This window comes from Cavia porcellus, unplaced genomic scaffold (genome assembly GCF_034190915.1).
Source record: "Cavia porcellus strain 051 isolate PalLab524CR breed Dunkin Hartley unplaced genomic scaffold, mCavPor4.1 scaffold_25, whole genome shotgun sequence".
NCBI lineage: Eukaryota > Metazoa > Chordata > Mammalia > Rodentia > Caviidae > Cavia > Cavia porcellus.
In genome coordinates, this window is record NW_026947508.1 from 39,090,637 (window position 1) to 39,114,382 (window position 23,746).

At 38.9% G+C, this 23,746-nt stretch overlaps 2 protein-coding genes across 5 annotated transcripts in view; both read right to left on the minus strand.

Annotated features, from left to right (window-relative positions):
- Window positions 1-8,607, minus strand: part of LOC134473055 (ATP synthase membrane subunit K, mitochondrial-like) — a 28,966-nt gene extending 20,359 nt beyond the window's left edge. Inside the window, exon 1 of the mRNA XM_063236375.1 lies at window positions 1-8,607. This exon is cut by the window's left edge and continues 20,359 nt beyond it. The gene's annotated coding sequence lies outside the window, so the exon portion shown is untranslated.
- Window positions 1-23,746, minus strand: part of Tesk2 (testis associated actin remodelling kinase 2) — a 131,482-nt gene that overhangs the window by 61,960 nt on the left and 45,776 nt on the right. For all 4 annotated transcript variants that reach the window (XM_063236371.1, XM_005000211.4, XM_003462498.5 and 1 more), the window contains exon 3: window positions 8,617-8,738. In XM_063236371.1, the coding sequence (XP_063092441.1) occupies window positions 8,617-8,738 (122 nt within the window). The remainder of the gene's footprint in view (window positions 1-8,616; window positions 8,739-23,746) is intronic.

Sequence of the window (23,746 nt, forward strand, 5' to 3'; positions counted from 1 at the left end):
AGATTCTGAACACTACCTGGAGCAAACAACCTCATTTACAAGACGCTTAAGAGTCCCTGTAACCAACAAAGTATTTCATTGTTCCTTTAAAAAAAAAGAACCAATAACTTAGAGGACTTGATAGCAAAACAACCAATCTTAATTGAAGCAATATACATTTTTAAAAAAATAGAAAAAAACAAAATTTAAACACCTACTGCCACTATCATGCATCAGGCCCACTCTTTTCCTTCCAAAGAGAAATCTTAAGAGGGAAAGAGATAAAAGGAAAAGGGGAAGTGGAGAGGTTCAGCTGGACCACAAATGTCTGGCTCATGCTCCCACGGGGAGAAGGGTGCCTGGGTAAAGGTGCCCACCAGCTGGCAGCAAGCACAGAGCCCCAGCCCCAAGCTGATTCTCCGTATCACCAACAACTGCTCTTTTTCCAATCAGGAGACCATTTCTTCAAAACTCTTACACAGAAGTTCAACATAAAACAGATAATAGGTGGAGCTGCTCTGGCTACATAAAGCCAAGAGAGCAAGAGAAGCCTCATTTTGCTTCCAAGGGAGCCCATCTGAAAAGCACAGGGCTCCAGGAGGTGGGCTGGTCCCAACTTAGATCCCATTATCTCACTTTAGAGGAAAACTCTGGCTCATATTTCTGCTTTAGCTTCTATATCTGTGAAAGAGAGCTTAGCGTATGTACACTGCTGACTAAAAAACAGTAAGACAAAATGAAAGCGTTACCAGTAAATTACTAAGACAATAGGAAGCGTTGGAGTAATATAATAAGGGCTTTGAGGTTGGATCATAGTCATGCTTAATTTGCTACTAAAGGGTTCTGGAGAAGTGTGATAAGTGTTTCTACTACTGCGGTATTTCTCTGGATAACAAAAGCCAAGAGAATTTGTTTGCTCTAAGTCACTGGTTAGGATAACTTCCTTTAACTATATTCAAAATACACAATGAGTAAAGACATAGGCACATGGAAGATGTAAACAATTAGGAACATCCTTTAAAAGGAATCTGCAGAGTGTGCTGAGGATAGAGCTCAGCAGCTGCCAGCCAAGTGCAGGGTCCTGAGTTTGAATTACAATTCGGGGGGTGGGGTGGGATCTGCGGGGTATAATGGCACATACCTATAACACAGTATTCTGGTGGGCTGAGGCAGGAGGATTCACTAGGCAATGTGGTAAGATTCTATCTCAAAATAAAAAATAAAAAAGGCTGGGATGTAGCTCAGTGTGAAGGCCCTGGATTTATTTTAAGTATGAAAGAAAGAAAGAAAGAAAGAAAGAAAGAAAGAAAGAAAGAAAGAAAGAAAGAAAGAAAGACTAAGACAGAGAGACAAACTAAGAGAATGAGAGAGAAAGCCTTTTCTAGTCTTTTAAATTGCTACATATTTGAGATAAATGGCTGATGGAGAATACAAACAGCCAATATCTGAGCACAAATCTACCATGGTTAACAATAATTATAATTTGTAATTTTTCCATATTATACACTGTGATAGTTCCTAAGCTAAGACCTTCATATACATTATCTCATTTGCTGGCTTACTGTGAACCTTAAAATACTTAATATTATCTTTGACACATTAGAAAACTCAGCTAAGAGCAAAGAATATTACTTTTTTTTTTTTTTTTGGAGACAGAGTCTCACTATGTAGCTCCTGCTGGCCTTCAAACTCAAGGTGATCCAGAGGCCTCAGCTTCTCAGGCGTGCACCACCATGCCCAGTTTATTTTTGGTAATTAAAAGTAGTAGGGGTAAAGATCATCCCTAAGCTACTGTACCAGGAGAAGATAAGCTAAGAGGTACACCAAGGAGACATCAGAGTAGTAAGGGTCACATCCATCTCAGCACTACATATTTCTAGGTGGGAACATGTTTATATCTGCCAAAACAAGGGAGAAGAGATAAACTGACTGTAACTCAACACTATCTAATACAGTAGGTCACTAACTTCAAATTTAAATCAAATCCAACAAAAAATTCTATGACTTGCTTGCCCTTCATGTTCATTAGCCACATATGGCTAATTACTGTGCAGCAAAAACATAGGAAATGTCTATGACCTCAAAAATTCTACGGGACAGCATTGCTTTGGTACAAAATCCTTAAATATAGTAAAAACAGAAGTTATAATCCCAGCACTCGAGAGAGACAGAGGCAGAAGGATCACTGTCATTCAAGGCCAGCCTGGACTGCAGAGCAAGACCTTGTATCTCAAAAACAGAAAGGTTGAGGTGGGGGAACCACCAGAATAAAGCATTCAAGTAATGTTTGATTAGGGTGTTCGCCAGCTTTCCTATCGCTAGACACAACACAAAATACCCACAACCCATAGAAAGAAGTTTGCTTTGGCTCATAGTTTTAGGCAGTTCAGTCCATGGTTAGCGGGCTCCAAGTCAAGAACATCGTTGTTGAAGGATGTGGCAAAGTAAAGATGCTTAATTTATGGCCAACCAGAAAGCAGAGTAGAAACAGTGCCAGAGAAGAAGGGGCCAGGAACAGACATAGGTGCCAGGACTGCACTTTCACGATGCACCCCCGGACACACATTCCACCAGTTTGATCTAGAACCTAGGTCTTCACTTACTACTTAAAAAAAAAAAAAATACAAGTAACAACATGTATATTTATGGAGCACAATGTTTTGTTTTACACATGTGTACACAGTATAGAATGATGGAGGTAATTGCTGTACCCATCATGTCGAATTGTTTTTTCTACAAGACATCTGAAATTTACTCTTAGCAATTCAGAAAAATACATTTATTTTTGGTGGTACTAGGGACTGAACTTGGAGTTTTCACACTGAGCTTCATATTCAACTCGATTTATTCATTTGCACATTCATTTGACTTTGAGACAGGGTCTTTCCCAGTCCCTAAACTACTCAGCCAGGCTTAAAACTAATCATTCCAGAGTGTTGGGATTGCAGACATTCAGCACCACGTCTAGGTAACTATTAATTACAGTCACCATGCTGTAGAATAAATCTCAAAAACATATTCCTTTTGTCTAATAAAATTTTGTATCCTTTGGCCAAAATCTCACTATTCCCTCCTCCTTCCATCAGCCTCTGCTGACCCACTATCACTGTACTGTACTTCTACAAGGTCAACTTACTTAGCTTCCATGTGTAAATGAAAACATGATATTGACTTTCTATGCCTCTGATTTCACTTAGCATAATGCCCACTTCAACCAAGTGTCACAGAGAACAGAATCCCCTTCTTTTTAAAGGCTATATAGTATTCCCTTGTACATACACATACCAGTTTCTTTATACATGCACCCACTAACAAACACCTAGGTTGATTCCATATCTTAGCTATTGTGAATACTGCTGCAATGAACATGGGAGCATGACTATCGATTACTGGTCAAGTGGTAGCTTATTTTCAGTTTTTTGAGAAATCTCCATAGTTTTTTTTAACAGCTTCATTTTTAGTTTATATTTTTACCAAGAGTTTATAAGGGTTCCACTGCCAAGACCTATAATCTCCTGTGTGCGTGTGAGTGGGGGATGGGCTAGAGATTGAACCCAGGGCTTTGCATATGCTAAGAAAGCACCTGCCCCTGAGCTACACTGCCAGCCCTCATCTATTTAGTAACAGTCATTCTACAGGTGACAGGTGAGATTTCATTGTCATTTTAAGTTCATTTCCCTTAAAACTGATTGTATTTTTTTTCATGAACTGTTGGTCATTTCTATGTCTTCTTTTGAGAACTGTCTGTTAAAGTCTCCTCTTCCTCTTTTTTTCCACGATGGGGATCCATCCTGGAGCCTCACATACACTACCAGGTAAATGCTTTACGCCTGAGCTACACACCCTGCTTCACTTCTTGCCACTGAGTTGTTTGAGTTCATTATGTATTTTGGAGCTCTGCCTCTTATCAAATGTATACCTTGCAAATATTTTCTTTTCATAAAGTTTGTTTATTGATTAAAAACAGGACTGTTCATCTGTCAAAGTGTGAACACACTGGAATTCATTAAATTATATATTTGGAACTTCATATGCTTTACATAAAAGTATTACATGTTCAAGGCAGTATTATACTTGCTAATAATAACCAATTTTTATTTTGTTGTGCTTTTCATCAGAATTTTTGAGACACTTCCCAGCAAATATATTAAGAGTATACAAAATGAAAGATGGCACTAGGTGTCTAGGTAAGAGAAATTTGGGGGTGAAAAATAAGTTGTCTAGAAACAGTACATATTTAAGTTCCAAAGTCTTCAAAATTGAAACAATTCTTAAAATTTCCTTCCTAAAAACACACTGATTTTATACATTTTTTTCTTCCTTTTTTTTTTTTTTCTTTTCTGCTACCAGGAATTGAACTTAGGGCCTTTGCCTTTGCACTTGCTAGGCAGGCACTGTACTGCTGAGCTACATCCTTTGCCCTCTAATTTTTTTTTTTTAATGTAGTACTAAGGATGATTCTAGACTTCATTCAAATGCTCCATATCCTCCTGGCTGGACTTCAAATACTTGTTTTTGTGTTATTAGAGACTGAACCCAGGGCCTCTGCACTGAACTACATATCTCCAGCCATTTTTTTATTTTTTTGTTTTAAGACAGGGTCATATTACATAGTTAAGTTGCCCAGGCTGGGCTCGAACTTGCAATCCTCCTGCTTCAGCACCCCCGACAGTGATGGATGATGTGCATGTACATCTATGCCCACTGCATTTTAAATCTCTGAAGCAGGAACTGGGAGGAGTGAGGCTCATTGGTAGAGTCTTGTCTACTACATAGTGCTGGTTGAATCCCCAGCACTATGTTAAAGACAAACAAACCCAAAAGCAAGTATTTCTCTTTTTTTTTTTTTTTTTTTTTTTTTTTTTTTTGCCTTTTTCCTTTTTATCGGTACCGGGGATCGAACTCACGACTGCCTGCTTTCAAGTCAGGCGCTTATGCCGCTGAGCTAAATCCCCAGCCCCCAGTATTTCTCTTCTTAATTCCCCTCTCCCCACCAAAACCTCCAAGGAAAGTGGGTAGTGGGTATGCAGTGACCAGGTGCTTTGGTCACTGGCTCTAACAGTATGGAAACGTGCAGTTCTACACAATCTGTACCTCGGTGGAGGTTTTATGTGGGCAGGTACTTTCCCTTGAATGTTTAAAGACCTGTCTTGGCCAAAAATAACCAGTCATGTTCATTAAAGAACAATGAGAAATACAGGAAAGTTTGGAAAACAAAAACACTTGTAATCTTATCATATAAACATACAAACCTACTGACAGTGTTCTGCTGTGTTTATTTCCTGTGTTTTTCCCCCTAATGACAGAAAAACATACACAGTGGTACCTCAATTCACAAATTCAATTCTCTTCATGATTCTGGTTGCTAACTGAATTGGATGAGAACTGAATCAAATTCAACATTAGGTTCAATGTTGACCTTACGGTGAAATTTGATTTGGCCCTTGTCCAGTTCAGTTTGTGACCAGAATCAGAGAAAAATGAGTTCGTGAACCACAGTGGCCTTGAGCTTCCAGACACTTTTATTAGTGTGGCAAACTGCTGCCGGGGTAACCTTGGTCATGGAGATTGCTGCATATGCATTTCAGTTTCTTTTTGAAGGGTTAGGGTGGAGCTCAGGTTGGTCTTTAATTTGCAGTGATCCTCCTGCCTTAGCTTCCCAAATGCTGGAACTACAGGCATGTGGTACCACATCCATTTTAGAGTGAGGCTTGATCCCTAGTAGACCCCCAATTTTCTTGTAATTAAAAGTCAATCTTCCAGCCAGGCATGGTGGCTCACACCTGTAATCCCAGCACTCGTGAGGCTGAGGCAAGAGGATTGTTGTGAGTTCAAGACCAGCCTAGGCTACAAAGTGAGCTCAAGGCCAGCCTGAACTGCAGAGAGAGACCCTGTCTCAAAAAGACGACAAAAAAAAAAAGAAAGAAAGTCCATTTGTCAACTCAATTCAAAAGAGAAGAAAATATGAAATAAAAAAGATTGGCAGGAAATAAGCCAAAGTACTAATAATAGTTTTATTCCTAAGTACAAAAACTAAGAGAAAGTTTAATAACTATTTTCTACTATTTTCTAAAGTGATCATGTCTCACTTCTGTAATAAAACAATAAAAAATCATTTTTAAGTCAAATGAAAATATAATCATCTTTAAAATTCCCAGCAGAATATCAGATACACTCCATCCATCTCACTCTCAAATATGACCAAGCCCCCTAACTATCTCTGGGCTACCAGTCTCCCCCTAACACCAACCCCTTTCATATCTTGATATCAGTTACCTCTTAGACTAATCCCTGCTCCAAATCCAACATATGGAATATAAAATACAATATTCTTGGCTTTAGACAAAACATTTCTAAATACTCTGGCACAAGTCTATGTTTCTACATTTATCTGTCAATACTATCTTCTCAAATTCTCAGTTTTTTTTGTTTTTTTTTTTTTTTTTACTTACTTCGGCATTAATCTAATCAAATTCTCAGTTCTAAGAGCTAGGGATTTAGCTTAGTGCCACAAGTGCCTGCCTGGCAAGCATGAGGTTGTAAGTTTGCTCCCTAGTACCAAAACACAACCAATAAAACAAAACAAAACAAAAAAAAACAAATTCTCAGTTCTAGGAGAAAGAACCCAGGCCTGAGAATTATGGCATTGGGGAATATATAATCTCTCAGCGTTAGTTCCTTTAATGGAGAGATGCTGTATGTGAAAAAACTCTTTAAGTAAAAGACCACCATACAAACACTCAACAAGTGGTGTTTCTCAACCACACATGGGGGCACATGCCTGGAAACCCAGCACTCAGGAGACTGAGGCAGGAGGATCAATTATATATAATTCTATTATACAAAAATTATATTTTTAAAAATTTGATGTAATGAATAAAATTTACTTAGGACAAAGTTTTTGTGTTTTGTTTTTTGCATTTTGTTTTGGGGACATGGTCTTACTACGTAGTTTTTTGTTTTGTTTTGTTTTGTTTTTTTATTCATTGGTACTGGGCATTGAACTCACGACCGCCTGCTTGCAAGGCAGGTGCTTATGCCGCTGAGCTAAATCCCCAGCCCCAGTATGCAATTTATTATGACCCTAAACTCATTATGGAGCTCAAGTTAGAGACCAGCCTGGACTACATAGTGAATTCAACAACAGATAGGTTGGGCACAATGGCGCAGGCCTGTAATCCCAGCTTGCAGGAGGGTGAGGCAGGAGGATCATGAGTTTGATGATAACCTGGGCTATACAGTGAGTTCAAGGTCAGCCTGAACTAAAAGCTTGAACTACCTGCTGAGACCCTCTCACAAAAGAACAAAAATATTTTTTATTTTTAAACAAAAACTAGAAAATAGTTTTTTTTTCACTGGTTTCTCATTTTTTTCACTTTTACATATATGCTTCATATGTCATTGTTCTGTTTCTTTTGAAATTTCTTCCCCATCTTCTGAAAGGGTGTTAAAATTCAAAATCTAGTTCAAGTTCTCTCCTCTAAGAAGTATTCTCTGATTCTATCAAGTCAATATGGCCTCTCATCCTCTGAACCTCCTCAAAGCTTGGAGTTTGTTTTAACAAGTAGTGGCATCCTCATTCCACTACATGTACATAAGTCCTAGGTTCCCAGGTAGAGTACAAATTTCTTGCTAGCAATCGCTCTGTTTTATATAAACCCCCACACCTTTCTGCTATCTGACACTTCACCAGGAATGTACCATATGCTCAAAAAATGTGCTAATCTAACTTATAGATTTAGATGAAAATCATCAAAGTAAAAATACTGTCTGGGGCTGGGGATTTAACTCAGCGGCACAAGCGCCTGACTTGAAAGCAGGCAGTCGTGAGTTCGATCCCTGGTACCGATAAAAAGGAAAACAAACAAACAAACAAAAAAAATACTGTCTGGATTACTTTTGTTGTGGATTAGGAAGCTAATGATTCTGAACAAACAGCGAGTTTCTAGTAAGCACTTAATTTAATTTAATATTTAGTACCACTGACAAGCCATATTTCAGCTATATAATCTCACTGTAGTTCAATATAAGTATATAAAAATAGGAGCAATAGATGACCCTAAGTGAACTGCACTTGTATCACATCAAAGCCTCTTCCATGTAAGTCTTAATTAAACATATATTGAACTAAACTGTTATTTGCTCTCATTTGGAAATACACTAAAACGTTAAGATAATTAAAGTGAGAACTACTCAAATACTGATTCCTAGGAAGTGATAATTATATAATTATATATAAAAATAATTCTCAAAGCAAATTGTCTTGAGTGCTAAAAGTTTAGTGTAGACAGCTTTGAAGGCATAATTTTGCTTTATTTTCATTGATTTAATTAAATTCCTCATAAAACAATTAGGAAAATGAAATAACCACATAAAGCCCAGTCTTGTCTTCTTGATAAATTATTAATCAGCCCTGGAAACAACTACTCTAATGAGCTGTTACCAATGTTCTAATGAGAATAAAGCAACTTGAGTGCCAGAGGAAGTTGCCTTATTAAATTCAGTTAATTACTTGGAAATTAAGTCTCAGTGGAAAGAAAAAGACATAGAGCATAGCTAAACCCCAGCAAGATAAATCGAGAATCTCTTTCTAGCCGCCCCCGCCTTCCGCACTGAGAAGGAAAGGAGAGCCACTACCTGAGGATGTTGGGATGCGAGAGTCTGTTCATGAGCTGCACTTCCTTCAGCATGTTCGCCCGGTTACTGCTCAGCGTGTTCATCTTCAAAGCCATCACCTGACCAGACGCTCGGTGGCGAACCTAGAAAATTAAACAGAGGAAGAAAAGAGGGTCAAATAGAGTAGCTGTAAATGAAGTCAAAGTCTCCACACACACACAGAACATGCCAAGGTGTGTCAGTGTCAAGATTTTTAAATGTTTTTATCAGTAAACATTTGTGACACATAATGAATACACTGATTATGGTAGTGCCAGTTTAAATAAATTATAATAGAGTCTTGCTTTCATTAATGAATTTATTCCATTCAGACCAAAATTATTTCACATTGAGCAGGCCAGAAAAACATTAATATCTTAAGAAATCATATCCTTTGTCTGAAAGGCAGAGGTATTTAGTTATACAATTTTAATACACTTGTTTCTACACATGACTCATTTTCAAAGTATCTATAACATTTTCAGTTACAATAATAACTCATATTAATATCCTTTATTTATTTTTGAGACAGGGTCTTGCTATGTAGCCCAGGTTGGCCTCAAACTTGTGGCAATCCTCCTGCCTCGGCCTCCCAAGTGCTGGGATTATAGAAATGAGCTACTATGCCCAGTTAATACCCTTTTTCAAGATTTTTTTTTTTTTTTTTTTTTTTGTGCTAGGGATCAAACTCACAACCGCATGCTTGCAAGGCAGGTACTTATGCCACTGAGCTAAATCTCTGGCCCCTTTTTTAAGATCTTGAAAAAACCAGGGGAAATTTTTGAACCCAACTTCTGATGGCAGCCATCGAGTAAGGATACCAACAGTAAAAAGTTCCTAGGTAGAATTTTCAGAGTGCACAAAAAAAGGTATGCAAGGGCCAGGGATATAGTGCCTGCCTGACAAGCACAGGGTTATGAGTTTGAATCCTAGCGCACACACACACAAAAGAAAAGAAAAGAAAAGAAAAGAAAAGAAAAGAAAAGAAAAGAAAAGAAAAAAGAAAAAAAAGAAGATATGCAGGGCTCGGGATTTAGCTCAGTGGCATAAGCGCCTGCCTTACAAGCAGGCAGTCGTGAGTTCGATCCCCGGTACCAATAAAAAAACGAAAAAGACAAAAAATAAAAAAAGAAGATATGCTTAATCCTATATAACAGTAAATAAACTATAAAATTGTCTTTATAAAACACTAAATTCATACACTTGTAGCCTCCCCCAAGCACCATAAAAATGTATCCATTAAGAAATGCAGAGGCTGGGGATGCAGCTCAGTCATGAGTGTACTAGCCAGGCAAGGACTCCACCGTGGGTTTAATCTCCAAGACCAAGAGCTGAGGGGAGAGGACACTCATGGTAAACACAGAAAGAAACCTGTGAACTATTTGGAGCTAATATTGTAGTAACTCAACCCAAAACAACTTATAATCATTTAAATACACCCAAATTAGATACAACAAACATGAGCTACACCACTTAAACTACTATCCTTATACACAAAGCAAATCTATTTCTAAAAGTTATTTACTCTTTACAGAATGCAATCTATTTTACATGTGGAAACATTATTTCCTCATTTCAGACCACATATCACAGGTTTTAACAACTGTAATGCAGCTGAGCAAGGTGGTGAATGACTGTAATCTCACTACTGAGGAGGCTGAGGCAGAACAATCATGTGTTTGGGGCCAACTTGGCCACACCGTGGGACTCTTAAAAAAACAAAAACTGAAACAGGCAAACCAAAAAAAAAAAAAAAGCACCGTAACACTTTACTTGAATAGTAATGTTTTCACCCCCTAAAAACTGTCAGTAGCAGCAAAATCAGACTGCCAGAGAAAATATTTTTTCTTAACAAAAAGAAGCTCAATTATTCACTGAGATGTGAGCTCCTTGCTGAGGAATCAAGACAAAGGCAGCAGAGCAGTCATAAAAGTCTCAAAGACCTCAAAACTTTCTGGTTTTAGAACAAATCACATCTTATACAACAAGTACTTGTTATGCAAAATGTTATCTTTCTATGGACTTAAATACATTTCCCATGTTATACTTCATTGCCTAAAACCTCCAGTAGAAAATATCACAAGTTACTTTTCAACCTCCAATAACTCTGTAATAACAGTAGCCCCCTAGAAGTTTAATGTAACTAATAATGCAGGACAGACCTTAGAGCTTATCAACAGAGTAGCAGAAGGCCAAGATCAGCAAATGGGATGCTTGGAGGAGTCATAGTAGCCTCAGACAAGAAACTGAGGCCAGAGCTAGGATGAGGCTCAGTGGTAGAACCCTTGTCCAGCACATGGGAGGCTCTGGGTTTGATCTCCTACACCAGACCAAAAGGAAAGAAGGAAAGAAAGAAGGGGGGGGGGGCGCAGAGCTGAAAGCACAGCCCTGACAACCCCTCCTAGGTCACTTGCTGAGATCTGGCACTGAACTCTCTTAGCACATCAATGATTCTGTTGTCATGGACCTCATGACTGCTGAAACAGAAGTGGCTTTCCTTGTCAGATCTTGTGTGGATAAGTTAAAAGAAATACTGAACTCACTAACAGTATTTTTCCAACTCTATTTACCCAAGACATCTGTGTTTTAGGGCTCTCCATCTGAAAACCACTCCCTTTCCCATCCTCTGAAAACAAAACAAACCAAAAAAAAGTTCACTCTTTATCTTAGAACCATGTGTAAAATTCAAAAAGAACTAATTTTCATTTCAAACCAACCAGAAAAAAAAAGTCCATTTCCTGAAACAAAAAGGTAAGATGTTGTTTACAACACATTTTCTTTCATTCTTTCTTTTTTTTCTGGTACTGGCAATCAAACTGAGGACCTTGTACTTGCCAGGCAGGCACTGTGCCACTGACCTATACCTGCTAGACTCATTCTATTTTGTCTTTTATCTCCATAAAATATTCTCTCGTTGGTCGTTAATTTAGCTCAGTGGCTAAGTGTCTGCCTGGCAAGTGTGAGGTCGTAATTCGATTCCTGGTACCAATAAATAAATAAATAAATAAATAAATGTCCTTCTCTGCAGCCCCACCCCCCACCCCTGCTGAATTTTGCTTACTTATACATATATTGGCGGGGGGAGGAGGGTCCTCTTGAGGCAGGATCTCACTATATAGATCAGGCTGGCCTCAAACTCACAGCAATCTTCCTGCCTCAGCTTCCCAAGTGCTGGGATTACAGGCATGCACTCTTTATCTTTTAAGGCCACATTCTGATGTTCCCTCCTCTCTGAAGTCTCCTGACTCTCTCTAGAAATGGTTTGTGGTTCCTTTCTTTATGCTGTCACCTTAGGACTACATTTACAAAACCAATACAACATTTATCATACAGCTATGTGCAAAAATACCTTCTCACTGGGCTAAAAAAGTACCGTGAGACCAGGAGCTCAGCTGGACTCATCTTTCCTTTCTTGTGCCAGGGGCCTGACCTATCTCATGAGCACCACGAAAACAATGGAACAGCAGTTACTGAATACTTCTAACATATCTTCTATACACCACGGAATCATTTATTTACCCATATGTGTTCTGGAGGGGAAGGATAACTTTCTTTTTTTCTGAATTTGTTAGCAGAGGTATGGGGAAGGATATAGAGAAAAAACTGTAAAAGAGCTATGTTTATAGCAGCATTATTCATGGCAGCCAAAGCCACTGACAGACAAATGAACAAAACAGGGTACTATTATTAAATAATATTTAAGCACAATATTATTCAGCATTTAAAAGGCAGAAAATTCTGACACGTGAATGATTTTAAGAACATGCTAAGTAAAAGAAGCATGTTACAGAAGGAGAAAGACCATGTAATTCCACATATATCACATACTTAGAATTATAGAGATGGGAAGTAGAATATTGGTTACCATGGAATGGGGAGCTGTTTTATGAGTTTAGTTTTACATATGAAAAGTTTCTGAAAGTTGCTTATACAACAATGTGAATATATTTAACTCCACTAATTGTGCACCTAAAATTGTTAAGATGGTACATTTTATGTTATGTATATTTTAATACAATTAAAAATAAATAAATGTAACAAAATTACATTGGCTGGAGATGTAAGTCATGGTGGAGCTTCCCCAGCCTGCATGAGGGCTTGGGTTGTGGGGGGGGGGGCGGGGGGAGGGAGAAGGGAAGAAACATGAGAAAGACAAAAAGAACAGGAAAGGGTAAGAACAGGCAGGGAGAAGGAGAAAAGAAAGAAATTATGAAAAAAAAATAAGTTGAGAGCTGGGCACACCTGTAACCCTAGAACAGGAGGCTGAAACAGAAGGACTACTGTGAGTTTGAAGTGCAGCCTGAATTACATAGCAAGAAACAAAACAAACAAACAAAAAAATCAAAAAACAAAACAAAAATCTCTTCTCTGGTACAATGCCTACCATTTAGTAGTTGCTGACTACAAAAAAAAAAAAAGTTCACTGAATTTAAATAGTTAAGGAGTCAAGTTTGTTTTTGTTTTTTGTTTATTTTACAGTACTGTGAATTAAACTCAGTGTCCTTGTACTGAGCTATACCCTCGGTCCTTCCTTTTTTTTTTGAGATAGGGTCTTGCCAAATTGCTAAATTGCCCAGGTTGGGCTCAAACTTGTGCTCCTCCTGCCTCAACCTCCAAAAGTACTGGGATTACAGGCCTGAACCACTACTCCTGGCTAGGAAGCTGGTGCTATAGAAAGGTAAAAGCAAAAATCCTTGGTCAGCTAAGAGAAACAATTAAATAACTATAAAGATAACAGTGTAGGGGCTAGGGATTTAGCTAAGTGGCATAACTGTCTGGCAAGCGTGAGGTCATGAGTTCGATCCCCGGTACCAAAAAAAAAAAAAAAAAAAAGATAACAGTCTAAAAGCTGTCACAAAGCAATGAATCATGAAGTTAACTAAAGTATTAAATTAGTGAAAAAATAAAAATAAATAATCAATGGCTCAGACTTAAGTAGTCACAGTGGTAAGACGAAGCTGTTATAGCAACATCACAGTATTAAGCAAGATAGAGTTTAGGTCAGTAGTTTTCAACGAGGTTATAACAACTCATTTAGTTGTTTCAGAAGTTTTGAGGCGAAATATTTTGCATCTCCCAATGACTGGCACAAGGAGATGCTAGAAGTCCCACAAGGTACAGGGCAGTCTTTCACAGAAAAGTACTGTTCCATACACTAAATGAAATGCAAATGTCTTGCCAGACATTTAAGTAAATGAAAAACATATTTATAACTACCTAACTTGGATTCCAACTCTACTTTACATAAAAACAAATCTATCTTGTACAGTTTTAATATATCCTGAATTTCTCAGGAATGCAACTACCTTATAAATCGACGACAAAACCTTTTGTTTTGTTTTGTTTTGTTTTGTCCAGAACAACATTAATAGTTGGTCAACATTTCAGAAAATTATGCTGCCAATGAAAATACTGCTCCTGGCAAAAGAATTTCAATACAAGACAACCTGTATCAGAATTCATTTGTAGCTTTTATATTCAGAGTAATTTAGTCTTTTATTTCAAAGCATCAAATACAGCATATTGTTGCTTTGCCTGCAAAGCAAGTTATCAATAGATTTACTTGGTCATCTTCTTTTCCCATAATGAAACAATGAAATTTTCAATGCTAAGTGAACATTTTACAAAGAAATGCTGATAAAATCGTCAAAGATATGTCATAGTTGCATTTTCTCTTTTCTGTCAGTGTAATTTTTCTTGGCAAACTAGCCATGTTATAACTGAGGATACTTTGCTCTCATCATATACAAATAAGACTAGTTTGTTATTATATTTGTTCTAATGTATACTAGCATCTTTGCTCTTTAGTTTTCCTTCCTGGACTTAACTGACTTCTGATTGTCTTTTCTTAAATCTAAACACACAGTGGTAGCTGGGTTCTCAAACTTAATTCTTTCCGTAATTCTGGTCACATCCTAATTCAATAGTGACCTCATGGAGAAAAGGGACTCAGTTCTCATCTAACTGTGTTTTGTTTTAAGATGGGGGTCTCGCTACACAGTCCAGGATGGTCTTGAACTTGCAGCAATTCTCCTGCCTGGGAGACCAAGTGCTGGTATTATAGGCATGTACCACCACACCTGAGTCATTGATAAGAAGGGGTCTTGGCCAGATGTCATGGCACATACCTGTGCTCCCCACACTCAGGAAGCTAAGGCAGGAGGATTGTAAATTCAAGACTAGTCTAGGCGATTTAGGAATTTAGCAAGATGGTGTCTCAAAATAGTTCAAGGCCAGCCTGAACTACATAGTGAGACCGTCTCAAAAAAATCCTTTTTCCCCTCCTTTTAAGTGCAGGGGACACAGATCAGTTCAAAGGTCCTTTGTCACTGGTGGTAAATCTATGACACATATGCAACAGCAGGCACATAGATCCCTCTTTGTCAGCACACAAGCCAAGTCACCCCAGCAGCTGAGTGTTGGATAACAGTTACTTTCTCTAATCTAAAACCTCAGTATTCAGGTTTAACTGCAGTGTTGCTACTATGTAATAAATAAGTGGGTTTTTGGTTGCATTTTGGGTACTCATCCCTAAAAGGTTCATCGCTGCTAGATTGAACATATAGTACCACCACCACCAGAAAAAAAAATCCACTGATTATTTCAGTATGTCTTATTAAAATACTTATACTCCAAATTTTGAATATGAAAATCTATACATATTCACTGGCTTTTCTTTTGTTTTTCTTTACCATACAGTCAGGTATCATGTTCATTTGTTTAAATTATAAGCAATACTAAATTACAAGTATGTTAAAAATAGCCAGGCATGGTCATGCATACCTGTAATCTCAGCACTTGAGAGGCTGAGGCAGGAGAATCACCTTGAGGCCAGCCTCGGCTACATGATGAGTTCAAGGCCAGCCTGAACTACACAGGGAGACCCTGTCTCAAAAAAACAAACGAATGTGACTAAATGGCAAAAATATAGCTAACATCTATAGTACGTGTCATTGGTTTTGCTGTATAACTATTTAATACTATTTATTCATTCATTCATTCATTCATTTTTGGTGGTAGTGGTAGTGGTGGTTGGAGGCTGAGGATTGAATCCAGGGGCTTCCACTGAAGCACATCCCCAGCTCTTTATTTTTTATTTTGAGACAGGATCTAGCCAAGTTGCTAGATTCTCTAAGTTGAGCTCAAACTTGTGATCCTTCTGCCTCAGCCTCTTGGAGTGTTGAGATTGTAAGTATGTATCACCATGCCTGGATTGTTAACTCATTTAATCCTCAAAGAACTTTGTGAGGTAGATATTAGTTAATACCTTCATTTTATAGCTGTGGAAATTGAGGCAGAGACTAAATGGCTTTCTCTCTTTTTTAATGGCAGCAAAGTTTTACTAAATGTAGGAAAAGAAAAAGGCTCTGCAGAGCAAGTTTGGACCAAGTAAATGTAGGAAAAAAAGGTGCACAGGAGGGTAGGCCACCTAAATGACTTTCTCAAAATCATATACCTCGTAAATTACAAAATCAGATTTTGAACCTAGATAATGCAAAGAATATTAGGCCTGGAGGGAGAACATGGCGGATAGATAACAGCAACTACCGGAGGCTCTCTGAAAGGCTCGGCTCAGAAATCAGGAATGATGCGAACTAAGGAGACATGAGCCGGTAGAGATATGCTCTGCTGACTCAGGAATGAACTGGGCTGAGAGAAACCAACTTGGAATGCAACCTGGCGCTAAAATAGGAACAGAAAAGACTCGGTGTGGAGGCTGGACCCCGCGCCATTGGAAACCGCGGTTTGGATTTCCCGCCGCTCGGCGGCTAACTTGCTTCCACAGCGGCTCGGCAAGGAGAGACGCGCAGAAGCTCTGGGAATGGGAGTCTGCGAATGGAGTTGAAAACAGGACGGACAAGGAGGCGTACACTGACTGGTGGCGAGGTGAGTGAGAGAAACTGACACTCTACCACAGTTTGACTCCAGCGGAGGACTTTCTGGGCTCGGGCAGTCCTGTAAGAGCAGGGCGTGGTGGCGACTCCAGCCACACATTCCCCTCTCGGACGGGATTGGTGAAAAGTGCCTGGCCTGTGTGATGCTGCGGATGGACTTGGTAGGCGGGCCTAACCCAGATCCCAGAGCCTGACGGTGGCCTGGAGGGGTGACTCCCGCGTAGGCTGCCTAGTCCATAACTCCCTGGTGCGCAGCGGTGGGCGGGAACACCTAGCCAGCGCAATTTGATCAGGCTGTGGCTGACAGGCAGGGAAGCTGGGCCTCCTATGTAAGCTTGCATTTTATAAGGAACGGAGAAAATGGAGAAGGGAAGCAACAAGAAAGGCTCCTCGGCCCCCAATTCTGAGAAACAGGCAATAGCGGACACCGCACCAATAGACATTAAGCGCCATATAGAGAGCCTCATAGACCAATTCAGGAATGAAGTTATCAACGACCTGAAGCTAGAAGTATGCAGAATAGTTAGAGAAATGCTAAGCACCACCCAGGAAAAAACAGATGGTGGAATGGAAGAATAGAAAAAGAGGGGAGAATTGTTTGATGGAGAAAACAGAGAAAGCATAGAGTACGTGAAGCAGGTTCAAAGGGACTATCAAGAAATTAAGAAGTCTATCCAAGACTGGCATAACAGCTTGAAAGAAACTAAGGACAGACTATCTGAGCTGGAGGGCAGACTTGTAATATGGGAGAATGAAATGAAAAACTTCTTAAAAATAACAAAGAAACAAACAGCAATAATACAAAGACAAGAAGATGATAAGAGGAGCCATAACTTAAGGATTAAGAACATAAAAGAAGAAGTAGGGACACAAACAAGTGAACTACAAAAGCTACTCACAGAAATAATCCAGGAGAATTTTCCTAAGTTAGCAAAAGGTAAAGATACTCAGATGTATGAGGCATACAGGACCCCAGCTACCTACAACCCTAACAGAGAAACACCCAGGCATATAATAATAAAAATTTCAGAAATTCAATACAAGAACAGAATATTAAAAGCTGTCAGAGACAAGAAACAGACCACTTACAAGGGAACACCCATCAGAATTACAGCAGATTTCTCGGCACAAACCATCAAATCACAAAGAGCATGGGGGGAAATAATTCAAGCTTTGAAAGATAATAACTTCCAGCCAAGATTGAGATATCCTGCACAACTGTCCCTGGAAATTGATGGAAAAACAAGGTGCTTTCAGGATAAAGAGGAACTGGGGGAATTTGCAACCACCAATTCAACCCTACAGAAAGTATTGCAGGATATTCTAAAAAAAGAAAAATACAAAGAACCCAGAAATAGTGGTGGGGAGGCCACAACGAATGGAGCAGAGAACAAAATGAAGAAGACAAACTGACAGCTACTGACAGAAAAAGAGCTCAACAGAAATGAGACAGAGAAGATTGGATGATAGGAACAGCTATTTTAGAGAAAATGACATCTTAATAGGTAATACTGATTTAGTAGCATCTTGTTTTGAAGTCTCATCTAGCTTTTGTTCTTCTGTCTCCAATGGTCTAAACAGGTTGTATCTTATTGGATTTTGTTATGTAGGATAGTATAAGCAAAAACCTTTTAAAGACAAGGAGATTATACAGAAACCATTGTTCATTTTCTGTTAGTCGATTCTAAATACTCTGTAATGCTGTCATTTTCTTAAATGGTTTTACATTGTTTTGATATACTTAATGCTACAGTATATGAAGTTGTACCCAAGGACTTCAAGGAAAGAGTCAATATGGTAACTACTTTTAGGTCGGAATTATCTGGTGGTGAAACACTATTCTGCTTAAATGGTTATGTTTGATCTGCGCTGTTTTGCTGTTATGCCCTCTTTTTTCTCAGTCTCCACTCCATTATTTACTTTTTTATTTTTATCCGTTTAATTAAAGGGAAAAAATAGCAGGATATAATATAGTAACCCACTTTGACTTTCTATTATCTCAATTTGAAGCCCTGTGTTACTCTCATCATCTTGTTTTTGACTGATGTTCCCCTATTCTGTTTTGATGGATAGTATCAGGTTCGAAAGTTTAGGCATCAGCTGAGAAGATAATGAGATTCACTATAACGCCCATTCTTGTTGACTTTTATCTACTTTTGAAGACCTACAATGTCTCCAATGTTTTGGTTTTGTCGGTTTTGTTCTTTACTATTTTGTTCAATTGTATTATAACTAATGATATAGGCAATTCTATTAGAGATAGCGGGAGGCATTATGGTAACCATTGTTGATCACCTTGTATTATATTTTTATATTATCTATTATGTCCACCCTTTTGACTTGACCGATTCTGTCCTGTTATGTCTCATTTGGTTTTACTCTCTTCCAAAAAAGCAATAAGAACCGTGGGAGCAATGAAACCCAAAATGTGTAATAATCATTGTACAAAAGAGAGGAAAAGAAAGTGCTCTAAACTATATAACTGCATGTATATTTAAGTGTATAAGATAGAAAATGATATCACAGAGTTTTATTGGATCATTGAACAGAACTGTTTGCAGTATCATTGTTGGAATGTCCACTCTACAAGCTTTAATTTTGTGACTTGAACAATTATTTTTAAGATGGCAATATGTAATCCATTAACTAGTGATTTCCTACTGTTCATTTTCTTCTTCTGTAAATCTGTATAACTTGTACCCTTTCACTTTTTTTTTCTTTTCTCCTTAAATAAAAAAAATATATATATATATTAGGCCTGACAGAGTTGAAGCCAACCAATCTAAGGAAAAAAGCACTGTGTGGACATTACAGTTACTATTAAAGAATAATGATCTTGTATGTATCTAATAACATAACCTTATAACACATAAAACAAAACTGATAAAGGCGTATTTGACAAATCCATGATCTTTATGAGAAACTTTATACCACTTGAGAAACTGAAAGCAAAAAAAAAAAAAAAAAAAAAAGAAGGAAAAGAAAAAGAAACTGCAACTCTAGAAGATAAGAAATGAATAAAGATATGGAATATTTTCTTTATTTTTTGTTTTGTTGGTTTTTGTGTTTTTAAGACAGGGTCTTACTAGTACTTCAGGCTGGCCTTGAAATTGCTATGCAGCTCAGGATGGCCTCAAATTTGTGGCAATCCTTCTGCCTCAGCCTCCCGGATGCTGAGATTACATGCCTGGCAGTAGACGGGCAGGACGGTACATGTGTGAGGGACCTGCTGCTCTGGGAGGTGAAGCAGGAGAATAGCTTGAGTCAGAAGTTTAAGGCTTGCTCAGACAACACAGCAAGAACTGATCTGAAAATAATAAAAACATACATAACTATTACAGGGGCTTTAAAAAAAATCACAAAAATTACAAAATATTTAGAGGTGAATGGCAAAAGTATATATGCCAAAACATTAGTGACGGCTAATATGAGACTTGCAAGGTGGTTTATGGCCCTAAACCCATTTTTTAAAAAGCACAGTGGAAAATATTAACCCAATGCCTATTTTCTTTCCACAGATCAAACTCTATAATTAATGGCAAGGTGCCCAGTTTAAAACTGAGCAATGTGGTAATCTTCCCTGAGGCCAGGAGAGACCAGGAAACAGTCCCAGTGAGACAAGATCCAAGTAGGAACTGCCATATGCTGGCCCTAAGAATCACAGTATTTTCCTGATAAATTTGTTTTTCCTTTTTCCTTTTTACAGCAAATATGTGTCTAAGCAAATATGTGATATTTGCATCAGGACAAGTAATCTTGTGCTATGATTCAGGTGTGGTTTGTTGGGGGCTTAATCCTCACATTGGTGATAAGAAAGGAGGTGGGAGGGGCTGGGGATTTAGCTCAGTGGCATAAGCGCCTGCCTTGCAAGCAAGCAGTCGTGAGGTTTGACTGCCGGTACCAATTAAAAAAAAAAAGTTAAAGATGGGGGCTGGGGATTTAGCTCAGCAGCATAAGCGCCTGCCTTGCAAGCAGGCAGTCGTGAGTTCCATCCCTGGTACTGATAAAAAGGAAAAAGACAAAAAAAAGAAAAAAGAAAGGAGGTGGGGTTTTTTCCCCACAATGAGTTATATCTTAGCCTACCCGACCCCCATAGCTCCTACATGAGATAGGGTCATGTTAAATTGCTAAACTGACCAGGTTTGAGCTAGAATTTGTGATCCTCCTAGCTCAGGCTCCCGCAGAGCTGGTATTACAGGCCTGTGCCACTACACCCAGCATGGTAGTATTGAGGCAGGAGATTAGGGCATGGCAGGGCAGTCAAAAAACTTGTCAATTACAGCTGAACAACAGTGACCTGGTAGTCACAGCCATAATGCATGGGCTGAACAACTTCCAAGGAGACCAGATCTGACAGGATATAAAAGATGGTGGGGCTGGGGATTTAGCTCAGTGGCATAAGTGCCTGCCTTGCAAGCAGGCAGTTATGAGTTCAATCCCTGGTACCGATTAAAAACAAAAAAGGAAAAAAAAGATGGTGGCCATTCAGTTGGCTACCACTGCCATCTTCCTGTTTCTATGTGGCCTATCTTACACAGGCATTTCTCTTTTTTTCACCTTTTCCCTTTTCTTCTTTTACTTCAAGATTTCTTTTTCCTTTTTTCACTTTAAAATAAAAGTTACATTTACCTGGTCATCAGATGTCCCGGCCACAAAGAGCTCAACAGTGCACCATCAGGCAATAGCATGCAGCTTTTATTAAGTGGGACCTAACAGGAGGTCCTCAGTTCATCAAAAGGCATGGAGTATAAAGGAATTCCAGTAGTAGATCTTAGGGATTGCCTTAGGTTTTTGTTTTGTTTTGCTTTTTGTACCAGAAATTAATCTCACAACCTTGTGCTTGCCAGGCAGATGCTTGTGCTGCTTAGCTAAATTTCCAGCCCTCCCGGAGTTATTGCTCTGAAGAGTGAGTTGTGTCAGGCATGATGGTGCACACCTTTAATTCCAGCATTCAGAAGGCTATGGCTGAAGGACACAGTGAAAATTTGAGTCTAGCCTACGTTACACAGTAAGTTCAACACCAGCTTAAACTATATAGCAAGACCCTGTCTTTAAAAAAAAAAAGTCAGTCATTACCAAAGCCTAGCTAGCAGAAGCTTGGATTGTGGATAGCTTCTTCAAGCAACTGTGTTTTCCCTCCACCAAGATCTCACAACAAAAATTGATCTCTTATTTGAATAAGGCTCTGTATTCAAGTGTCTGTAAAACAGTGCCAAATACAATACCAACTGGTTGCAAAAAACTAAAAACAAATGGGTTGAACCAACCATGGTGGTATATACTACCTGTAATCCCAGCACTCAGAGGCTGACGCAGAAGGATCACCTTGAGTACAAGGTTACCCTGAGCTAGAAAGGGACTTTAAGGCCTGACTGAATTACCCAGTGAAACTCTGCCTTTAAAAAGCGGGGGTCGGGGCTGGGGATTTAGCTCAGCGGCATAAGCGCCTGCCTTAAAAGCAGGCAGTCGTGAGTTCAATCCCTGGTACCGATAAAAAGGAAAAAGACAAAAAAAAAAAAAAAAAAAAGCGGGGTAGAGGTTAAAGGACAACCAGAGATACTAGAAAAAGAGCAAACCTAAGAAAGTACTAATAAAGATAAAATCAAAATGATGTAGAAACAAGGGGCTGGGGATATAGCTCAGCGGCATAAGCGCCTGCCTTGCAAGCAGGCAATCGTGAGTTCGATCCCTGGTACCGATAAAAACAAAAAAAAAAATGATGTAGAAACAGATGGAAAACAAATTATTAATAGAGGCTCAAAACTAAAAGGCTTAATTATTCAGAGAAAAATTAATAAACAGCTATAATTCTAAGTGACTTGCTTTTTTGGAGGCAGGGTCTCACTATATAGCTCAGCCAGGGCTTGAATTCACTATGTAGCCCAGGTTGGCCTCAATACCATGGTAATCCTTCTGCCTCGGCCTCCAATGTGCTAAGATTACAGGCATGTGCCACCACACGTGGACAATTCTAAGTGACTCTGATCAAGAAATACTTTTCTAACTTCTGGTCCTCTTCCACCATTCTAAACTCATGACAGGCCTGTCAACCCTTCATATGCATCCTCCGAGCATGACTCAAATCCCGTCTCTCATCATTCCTAGAATATTCTGTATTGTTTCTCTGTATCTCAGCCCATGTGTTACACCTACTGGAAATGCCCTTTCCGTGCTTGTTCTGCCTGAAAACTCAGGCTGATTTCCAGAAAGCCTCTGCTAACCTTTTTAAACAAGACTTGCACTGGCTCCCAGTCCTGTATTCCCTGGCACCCTATGCTTACTTTCACACACTTAGAAGCTGTGTATTGAACAACTTGGAGCCCTTACTAAATGCTCTGTTTTAATAGATACTGCATTTTTAATCTTTCTCCTGTCATCTATCCCAGGCAAGGAACTCTGTCAGGATAGGATTTTGTCTTCTTTCTCCATCGCTAGCACCTAGCTCAATATACTACATCTAATAAGCATTACTAACTAGAATTGATGAAAGCAAATAATTGACTGCTTATTACATGCTGCAATACAATACAGATATGGGCACAGTTCCGTGAGATTACAAAGGGAATGAATGAACTCTCTGAGTCGCCTTACTGCAAAACAATTCATTCTAGATGCAGCTTTTTATAATAACCTTTCACATGTCTCTACACACGTCCTTTTACAGAAAAACTTTACAGGTACTGAGTGAATCCAAGCTTCCTATACAACTTGATTGCTTCCAATCAACACGGTGAAGGGGCTTGGAGATGATTCTACACAACACATGCACAGTGAAACCTGCTGCCTGATGGACTTTCCCTAGATATCACCTACTGCTTAGGTCACCCATAAGAGGTGCCTAAAATTCTTTCTTACTAATTAGTAGCCCAGTTTTCTGCATTAGTTCTGGAGCAAATGTTAGATATATTTGATATAACCAAAAGCTACAGTGGCACACTGTTGTGTGCAAACCGTAAGTATGCATGTGGCACATACATGGAAGGTCTCATTTTAAATGTATGAATTCACATACCCCAGACAGTGAACCTCCCCAGTAGAGGCTACAAAACCAAATTAATGGCCAAGTGTGGTAGTGCACGCCTCTCTAATCCTAGCACTTGGGAGCCTGAGGCAACAGGATCACTGTGATTTTGAGGTCAGTTTGTGCAACATAGTGAGTTCAATGTCAACCTGGACAACACAGTGCGACCCTGTCTCAAGAAAATAAATTAATTATT